General features: G+C 41.6%; 1 protein-coding gene across 1 annotated transcript; it reads right to left on the reverse strand.

The window, feature by feature from the left end:
- Nucleotides 1-602: 602 nt before the first annotated feature.
- Nucleotides 603-5816, reverse strand: LOC147912778 (protein FAM90A27P-like). Its single transcript, XM_087422349.1, is given in 8 exon segments — nt 603-644; nt 1161-1562; nt 2967-3009; nt 3485-3567; nt 3569-3682; nt 4139-4316; nt 5142-5311; nt 5745-5816. Coding segments are annotated over 8 exon segments (1104 nt in total).
- Nucleotides 5817-10290: the final 4474 nt, after the last annotated feature.

Genomic DNA, 10290 nt, shown 5'->3' on the forward strand with positions numbered 1-10290 from the left:
GTACCACGGTCTTCTTTACTCAGGAAAATAAAATTTGATGGAGGCAAATAAAACAAATTGAACTGAGGTGATAAGGAAATATCAAAACACCTGTAATACATGGTATATCTCAGAGAGTTTTATTAAAATTGAAAGAAATTAAACAAGCATAATTCTGCCATGGTTTTTAATAACAAAATGTACAAGGGTAAGACAATATTCCCCATTCCCCAAGGTGAAAACAGTTTCCACTGAAACTCTTCCTCAGTGTCAAAAATTCTCAATTCAAGATGCAGACATTTACCACATCCATAGATGAGCCTTTTGAGTTCCCCAAATTTCAGTTATTTACTTACCCACACAGATGAATTCCATAGCTTTCTATTGACATTATAGCATAATGTGGTTTCCTCATGTTGACAATTTCATAAGCTCCATTTTAAATAACTTAAATTTACAAAATTTAAAGGCAGTGTCTGTTCTTTGGTCCCCAATATTGTCTGGAGTCCCGGCATTTACACAGGCCCCAGCTGGGGAAGCTCTGATTCACGAAAGACAGCTGCTCCTGCCTCTTTCCCCACCTCAGCCTCTCAGTCTCTTCCCAGTCATGTGAGACTTGAGGCTCAGTCTTTCCTCCACGGGGGCGTCACACTCAAGTCACTCTCCTGGAGTGAGGATAAGACCAGAAGGTCCTCATAGAGGACACTCACTGGGACATGGGAACCTGTCCCTCAGACTCCTCCAAGAAGTGAGAGCTCTGGCTGCAGGTGTAGACTTCTCTGGAGGGAGAGAGGTGGGGGTGATTGAGAACCTGGAGCTCTGCCATTCCTTGCCCCATCTCGTGAAGATAGTGCCAGCTGGCTTCCCTGTAACACCCCTGGTGGGGGTGGAGGACAGCACTGGTCTGGACTGGGCTCAGGTCAAGTGAGTTAGGGAGTTGAGTGGAGCCTGGAGGTCAAAGTTGGGCATCAGGCTTCCTCGTCACTTAGGGTGTCTGTTTGGATCTAAGTCTAGTTGTCCTGGGGGAAGCTGAAAAGCCTGGACAGCCTCCAGACCAGGTCACTGAGAACTCAACTGGGGGTTTTAGAAGAGGCTAAATCTTCCTCTCTTTGGGGATTTCTGGCCAGTCTGGATGGGGACCTGGGAAGACCTCTCGACCCCTGCCTGGGTGATGGACTTACAATTCTGGCCACAACTTTGTGTGGCAGGCTGTGGGCTGGGATTTGAGTCCACATAATGACACTAGATTTGTGCCTCGGGGTTACAGACACGACCCAGGACAAGTGACTTCTGGCAGACTGGGGAATATCACGGGAAAAATCATCAAGCCTGCTGGCTGTCAACTTGGCAATGAGAGCTGGGTCCTGGCAGTAGCTATTCAGAGCTTGGTGGGGCGAGTCAGTGAAGTTCACCTCACGTGTTTGGGCTGGTCCACAAGTGCTCGGTTCAGGTGCTTTTTTAAGAGACTGTGTAGGCCAGAATGACCTCATATCAGGTGTCTTGACAGGTGGCCGACCCGTGAGAACAGGGCCCAGGACAGATCTCTTCTGGGTCGTTTGGAGAGGCATTGGCCTGGTGAGATGCTGGCAGAGAAGAAACTTCGAATTAGACACTCAGGAGTCAGAATTGTCAGACTGTATTAAGGGAAGGACTGACATATTTCACTAGACCATAGAAAACAAGTAAATAACAAACAACTTAGGACAAAGGGGAAATAGCAAATTAATAAAATAGATACGGGAAAGATAAAAAATACACATTAGGATGTTCTCTACATCAGGAGGAAAAAGAGGAACAAGAGTTTAAAACAGACAACACATGTGGGATTAAACTTCACAGAAAAAGACATACGAAGAGTCACTGTACATTTGCAGAGATGCCACTTCGGAGGTGGTCAGGGGAAAAAATTATAAGACTGATCTGATTTTCTCCCTATCAGATATGCCAAGGAAAAATTTCCTGATATTCTCTGTTGTTAAGATCAAGGGTACAACCATTTCCCTATGCAAGATGGAGAGTATAATGGCAAATGTTCTTTTTTTTTTTCTATTTATAGTAAATTTTATTTTATTTGTTTTTAATTTATTTTAATTTTTGTTTATTGCGGGTATTTATCCAAAGAACTTGAAAACACCAATTGGTAAAGGTACATGCACTCCTGTGTTCATTGCAGCGTTATTCACAATAGCCAAGACTTGGAAGCAACCTAAGAGCCCATCAAGGGGCGAATGGATAAAGGGGATGTGGTTTATATACACAATGGAATACTACTTAGCCATAAGAAACGATGAAATCCAGCCGTTTGTGACAACATGGATGGACATTGAGGGTATAATGCAAAGTGAAATAAGTCAGAGGGAGAAGGTCAAATACCGTATGATTTCCTTCATTAAGTAGTAGATAATAACAACAACAAACAAACACATAGAGACAGAGATTGGATTGGTGGTTACCAGAGGGTAAGGGGGGAGGGAGAAGGGTGAAAGGGATAATTCAGCACATGTGTGTGGTGATGGGTTGTAATTAGTATTTTGGTGGTGAACATGATGTAATCTATGCAGAAATAGAAGTACAATGATGTACATCTGAAATTTTTACAATGTCAAATGTTCTTTTGAAGACCAGTTTGGGAGTATTTACAAAAATTTAAAAGATGCCTTGTCTTATACAAGATCATAGAAGGCATCTCAGAAAACACTTCACACATGTACAGAAATGCCTCCACTGGCATTTGCTGGTCTGCATGAACAAAAGAGAAAACAAAAAATATTCAAATAAAGGAACCGGAATATGAAAATTACACAAATAAAACAGGACTCCTCTAGGCCAGCCTGGGTTTTAACTGCACACCTGAGGGGCATGGATGTGAAGTAAATTAGAGACAGAGAAGAGGACAGAGCTGGAGAGCAGGGGCAAGCGTCACCTTCAGAGGGACAGGATCCTGTGGATCCCATCCAGGGACTTGGCTTCTTCTCCTGGGGTCTCACGGGAAATTTCTGTGGTAGAGCTTTCCTCTGCTGCTCCTCCTGCCTGCAGAACAAATCATGTCTACTGTCTGGATGCCCCTGACATTCCTGTCCACATCAGTGAGGGAAAGAAAATCAGTCCTGGAGCCCAGTCTCAGCCCTTGTTGTAGGGCGAGGGAGGCATTTAACCCCCCAGGAAACTTTACAAAGGCAACTCCTTTGCAAAGTGGAGGCAGCCCCCACTTCCAGGAAGTGCCCCCTTCCCTACTGCAGTTTCAGCATGAAGTGCTCTCCTTCAGACTCAACTGCTTCTCTGCCTGCCATGTGCAACATCCTAAGATATTCCCTGGCCCTTCCCCCTTAGTGATTCTCGGGGCAAGAGTGAGCTCTGAGTGCTAATCCCTGGACGGCATGGAGCTCTACTTCTCTTGAGTCTTGTTGTCTGTACCCAAGATGGCTGTGCAGGAAGAGTAGAGGGGGGGACACAATCTCCTCAGGTTCCAGAGCCCAGGGATCATTCTGAATCTGTGATTCCCCACCTCTGTCTTGGTTCTATCTCTCTGTCAGTCTTCTTAAAGGACCCTAGAGACTGCAGTTCCTGGGGCTTCATGGGTTCTAGGTTCCTCCTTCTTATTGTAGCCCAAGGGTTGGAGGTCAAGCGCCCCATCCCAGCACTTCAGTGGGCACCTCCTGCTGCTGGCCGTGTGCCCAAAGGCCCCACAGTTCTTCCACTTCACCTGTGGGTGGAGGAGGAGAGTGGTCAGTGAATCAGCAGGAATCACAGGCAGCTTTCAAGGTTGATGTAAGGACAGATGTTTTGAGTTTGATATCAGTTTGGGGGAGAGGACACAGACCTGTGGCCCGTCAGTTGCCAGGAAATTCAAGATATTATGGTCCCGCCCAGAGTACATTTTAGAAAGGGATCTGAGAGGAAGGAATTTAGTATCTAAAGGTGATGGTTCTGAACTGTATTTGAGTATTGGACAAACACTAAGCTGGACAGGACATTTAATAGAGAATAAGGTTGCTCCTCAGCAACGGGCCCATCAGCCAGGTGAGGACATCATGAACCTGGCCAGCCTTGGATAAGTAAGAACACCTAAGTTGCAGATGCAGAGGTTTCCATGTGTAAATCCACTTTCTGGGGTCCATGAAGACCCTCTGGTTCTTGAAACATCCTAACCTCCACTTACACGGGCATCCTCCTCTCCTGGTAAAGGAGTCTTCTGACCCACCGTTCCCCTCTGTAGCTTCTTCAGATTCTGGACTATAGAGGATCTTTGGGGCTGATGGTGTGTATCATGACCTGCCATCTGCCTCATGTCCTCGGCTTTCTGGTCATTCTCCCTCAGGAATTGATTGTTGGTCTTCCTAGTCACAAGAAAAGGACAAAAAAAATTTATGTAGACACAGAGACAGAAGTCTCTGGTACCCCTACTTCTCTGAGTAGATGGGGGCTCACTGACCACTAAATCACACCCACAATGGTGTGCTCTTCCCATGAGCTGATGTCCCACTCTGTGTCATTGTGGGATCTTTTCCCATCATTACTTACTCCCAGAACAGGACACTGCCTGAGACAAGACTACTTGGTATACAAATGGTGAAATTAGATTTGCAACCTTTAATGCCTGATTCTGGAGACTTTGTGATGATCAGCGTTACTTGTACAGTTCCTCCCTGAGAATTTTAATGTGACTTAGGCCTGTGTTCTAGGTTTTTATCCAGCCACTCCCTCCAAATTAAATCATCTACCAATAGTTATCAAAGCCAATACACAGGCAGCCAACAGCTATTCATTTTTTCCCCATATATTTACAGAAAACTCACAATTTTCACAGAACAACATCTTACTGAGAAAACCTGCCAGGTCCTTTGACAAAGCTTTGCAAAGATTGGATATGAAGCTAATGGGCGCCTGTGAAAGAAATACATGACCCCATAACCACATGCCAATTTTCAACAGAGGCATGCGCAAAGCCAAATGTGGATGAGCAATCTGAGGATGCCTGTGCAAGCTCACACATATGTGCAAATTCACACCAGACCACTCACAAATAAAAGCCTATGTATGTTGAGGGACTCACAAGTCAGAAGCCTCCAGGTATGTTCAGGCAGAATTCCAGAGCCCACACTGGTGTTCTGTAGGGAATCCCCCCAGGCCACACCCACATCACTCCGTGACATTTGTTCTACCTCTCCTCTGGGTGTCCATGGTTTTGTGAAGCTATGTGGGGCTGGTCCACCGAAGGCTGACATTTCTTATTCGAGACACAGCGGGCAATTGGATCCTCTCCCGGCATCAGAGGAAACCGTAGCAGAACCTCCACATCGGCAACGATGATCCATTTCTCTGCCGTGTCAATCTGAGAGAGAAAAAAATAATCAAGATACAATCAGAGTTCTGCATACAGAAAGAATCCTTGATATAATAGAAGATAAACAAACTCCCAATTTGTTGAGTTCCTTAATATAATGCTAATCAGAGCGTAAAGGTCCTTTCCTCCAATCCCACAATGAGTTTGCTGATGGCCTTCAAGTGGCACCAAGGGCTGAGAGCTGAGTGTTTAGGGAATGCTGTTGGACCCCAGGTGGGAACTGAGGCCATATCAGTTGCAAATGCCCCCGCCCATCTGACACTGCATGTCCAGTTCGTTGATCAATGCCCATGTATCCATGCTGCTAATCACTGAATTTGATCCCTGGTCATGGGAGGAGAACCTGCCCGGGCAGTGACGCAAGGCTTGGAGGCCACTTCATTCCTCCACATGTCACTTGCCCAGCATCTGCCATACTCACATCTCTTTGTGGAATCCCAAGCTGCTGTAAGAACTCTTTGCCCTGTTCCATTGAAAGCGTGTTGGGGTCCATCATTGTTGTGCTGTCCTGCAGATTCTGTTGGTCTGTGGAGGGTAGAAAATGAGACTGCTGAATTCTCCACCTCCCTGGGATCTCCCACATGCAGGATGCAGTCAGGTCCCATCTCTCTTCTCTGCCCACCATCTCACCTTTTACCTTTTGCTCACACTACATGTACATATCCTTCTAATAGCAGCACAGTACCAGTTTGAATGAAAATAAGGTGATAAATCAAAAAAAGTTTCTCCACTAGACTGAACACGTTTCCTATGTATGAAATGCCGATTCCTCATGTAGAGACCTTACATAATATACCATAAATCACTTGGAAAAATTGATGACGTAATTGACCTCAAAGGAAATTTAGTATATTAGAACACTGAATATTTTACACTTTTTATTCCATCTTTGTCATAATTTAACAAAATTAGATATAAATGTATTATTTAACTTCATAATATTACGTAATTTTTTAAATATTAAATACATTCCCCCAAATTTCTGAAATCAAAAATGAAATTTAAATGGAAATCATAAAGAAAAATAAAAAATAAGCACTTTCTGTCAAAACTTAGGAGCAGGACAAAACCTGGGTTCAGGGGAAATTCCTTAGTCTAAATAGACACATTACAAAGAAATGTAAAATTTATAGGAAGTGTTCATTTTAAGATATTAGAGACAGAACAAAAGATTACAAAAGGAAGAAAAAGATGGAATTGGTTTAATCAGGAAATGAATAGAATCTAATTGAAAAATAAATAGAATGTTACAGAAAAAGATATCATTTCCTTGAAAACAGCAATAGAATATATTACCACAGGCTGTCATAAAAAGATAATCAAATTTATCATAATAGATTATATTAGGCAAAAGAAAAGACAATTTTTCCATAGAAACAAGAGAGAAATGATCAGGGAAATGGTATATCTATCCTGTGGCAATCATATTTGAAAATATTTCATAAAATATTCTTTCCTCTTCAAATTTTGTTACCAAAATCCAGTAGTGAGGGAGCATTTTACAACTACAAATTAAGGTAGAATAATTCTTTCCTCTACATTGGACTGGGGGCTTCACAGCTGAGGTCCTGCTCTGATTTATTTATGGGGTTAGGATCAGGATCTTGAATTTTAACCAGCTCCAAAGAAGTTCTCATGAATACATTGGAATAAAAGGTAAATTAACAGGGGTCATCCCGGTGGCTTAGTGGTTAAATTCTCGAATTCTGCTTCAGGCCTGGGGCTCTCTGGCTCTGGTTCGGATCCTGGTATTGGACCTGCTCTCAGCTTATCAAGCCAAGCTGAGATGGCATCCCACATAGAAGAGCTACAACTCTACAACTATGATATACAACTATGTAGGGGGAGTTTGGGTGGGGGGAAAGAAAAAGAGGAAGATTGGCAACAGATGTTAGCTCAGGGCCAACCTTCCTCAGAAAAAAAAAGGTAAATTAACAAATCACTTAAAGTTTTCAAAGGCCCTCAGTCAAAGGTATCCATAAGTTTTACTCACCACCCCACACAAATCAGCAGTTGAGTGATCATTCCTTGGAAATTTTGATCTTTGTCTAAAAATTAACATTTCTGAAATATTTTTTGAATCAGGCTCTGTGCTAAGAAATGCTATGAAACAATTAACTAGTCCTTACCTCAACACCTAAGATGGCCCTTATAGACTTTCCTACTCTCCTATTACTCTGGGGGACAAACGAGGCCCCAAATAGTAACAGAAACTACCCTGAGGTCATGCTGTCTCTCTGTAGCCGCTCAGATATGTGGACACTGGGCAAGCTCCATTGGAGACAGAGCGGTTTCCAGGACGACTCAAGAGGAGATGCCTGAGAAGAAAGTCCTTTCTTCTGCTGGGCTTTATACTGCTTGCGGGCCCCCAGCACTTTCCTTCCCGATAATCCAATCATCTTAACCTAATCACGTGTGATCCAGTCACTGCAGCTCTCCCCTCCTGGTTAGACGGAATGTTTTATTGGCTGTTTACCGTTCCTTAGCACTTTCATCTCCTGTGTGTATATCTGAAACAATACACTATAATTTGGTCTTCGTCATTAGCAAAGATTTTTTTAAAAAATACACAAATAACTATATACTTTTAACCATATATAGTTTGTTTAAAATGTTTATATATATGTTGCCAATGAGAGAGTGTGTACATGTGTAGCGACAGGGGGTACATGGGAAATCTCTGAAACGTGTGCTAAATATTGCTATGAGCCAAAAACTGCTCTAAAATAATATAGTCTATTTTTATTTTTTTTTTTTTTTTTTTTTTTTTTTTTGGGATTTCTTTCTTTTTCTTCAGCTTTATTGAGATAAAATTGACATATAACATTGTGTAAGTTTAAGGTGTGCAACATGTTGATTTGATACACATATATATTGCAAAATGATTACCATCATAGAGTTCATAGAGTTAGCTAACACCTCTTTCCTGTCACATAATTCCCATTTCTTTTTTTTTTTTTTTTTTTTTTTTTTTTTTTTTGGTAATCAAATTTGTTTATTGCAGTAACATTGGTTTATAACATTGTAAAAATTTCAGGTGTACATCATTGTACTTCTATTTCTGCATGGACTACATCATGTTCACCACCAAAATACTAATTACAACCCATCACCACACACATGTACCGAATTATCCCTTTCACCCTCCTCCCTCCCTCTTCCCCTCTGGTAACCACCAATACAATCTCTGTCCCTATGTGTTTGTTTATTGTTGTTATTATCTACTACTTAATGAAGGAAATCATACGGTATTTGACCTTCTCCCTCTGACTTATTTCACTTTGCATTATACCCTCAATGTCCATCCATGTTGTCACAAATGGCTGGATTTCGTCGTTTCTTATGGCTGAGTAGTATTCCATTGTGTATATATACCACAGCTTCTTTATCCATTCGTCCCTTGATGGGCACTTAGGTTGCTTCCAGTCTTGGCTATCGTGAATAAGGCTGCAATGAACACAGGGGTGCATGTACCTTTGCAAATTGGTGTTTTCAAGTTCTTTGGATAAATACCCAACAGTGGAATAGCTGGATCATATGGTAGTTCTATCGTTGATTTTTGAGGAATCTCCATACTGTTTTCCATAGTGGCTGCACCAGTTTGCACTCCCACCAGCAGTGTATGAGAGTTCCCTTCTCTCCACAACCTCTCCAACACATGTTGTTTCCTGTCTTGTTAATTATAGCCATTCTGACAGGCGTGAGGTGATATCTCATTGTAGTTTTGATTTGCATTTCCCTGATAGTTAGTGATTTTGAACATCTTTTCATGTGTCTGTTGGCCATCTGTATATCTTCTTTGGAGAAATGTCTGTTCAGGTCTTTTGCCCATTTTTAATTGGGTTGGTAGTTTTTTTGTTGTTGAGATGCATGAGTTCTTTATATATTTTGGAGATTAAGCCCTTATCAGATGTATGGTTTGCAAATATCTTCTCCCAATTGTTAGGTTGTCTTTTCGTTTTGTTGATGGTTTCCTTTGCTGTGCAGAAGCTTTTTAGTTTGATGTAGTCCCATTTGTTTATTTTTTCTATTGTTTCTCTTGCCTGGTCAGATGTGGTGTTTGAAAAGATGTTGCTAAGACTGATGTGGAAATATAGTCTATTTTTAAAAATATTTATACATATGCCAACCTGCTGGCTGATTCATTCTGCATCTTGCAGGTGATGAGACAACTCAGTCTCCCCGTGGCAAGGAGCTCAGTGGCAACCAAGACTTCAGAGAAGTTGACGTCCTGGGCTCCAGTGAAAACCAAGGTTGATAATATTCTGGCTCAACCAAGATATGGAAACAACTTGTGTCCGTCGATGGATGAATGGATAAGATCAATGTGGAATATATACACAATGGAATATTCTTCAGCCATTAAAAATAATGAAATCTTGCCGTTGTGTAAATGTAGATGGACATTGAGGGCATTACACTAAGTGAAATAAGTCAGAGAAAGACAAATATGGTCTGATTTCACTTATAGGTGGAATCTATAAATAAATAGATAAATAAAATAAGCTCACAGATACAGAGAACAGATTGGTGGTTGCCAGAAGTGTGCATGTGGCTGGAGGTGGATATGAAATGGGGAAGTTGATCAAAAGGTACAAACTTCCAGCTATAAAATAAATAAGTCATGAGGATGTATGTACAACATGGTGACTATAGTTAATAATAATGTCTTGCATATTGAAAGTTGTTAAAAGAGGAAATATTAAAAGATCTTGTCACAAGAAAAATATTTTGTAACTATGTATGGTGACAGACAGTACCTAGACTTACTGTGGTTATTGTTTTGCAATATATACAAATGTTGAATCATTATATTGTACACCTGAAACTAATATAATTTTACCTCAATTAAAATAATTTTTTGAAGAAAAGAACGGGCTGTCTCATTGCGTGTGTGGGGATGAACTAGGGTATGTGGTGTCCCTGGGGGGCAGTGGGTCACACAAATACTTTATTTATCCACAGAA

The sequence above is a fragment of the Ceratotherium simum genome, chromosome 33 (genome assembly GCF_057802395.1).
Source record: "Ceratotherium simum simum isolate JZ-2026a chromosome 33, ASM5780239v1, whole genome shotgun sequence".
NCBI classification, from domain to species: domain Eukaryota; kingdom Metazoa; phylum Chordata; class Mammalia; order Perissodactyla; family Rhinocerotidae; genus Ceratotherium; species Ceratotherium simum.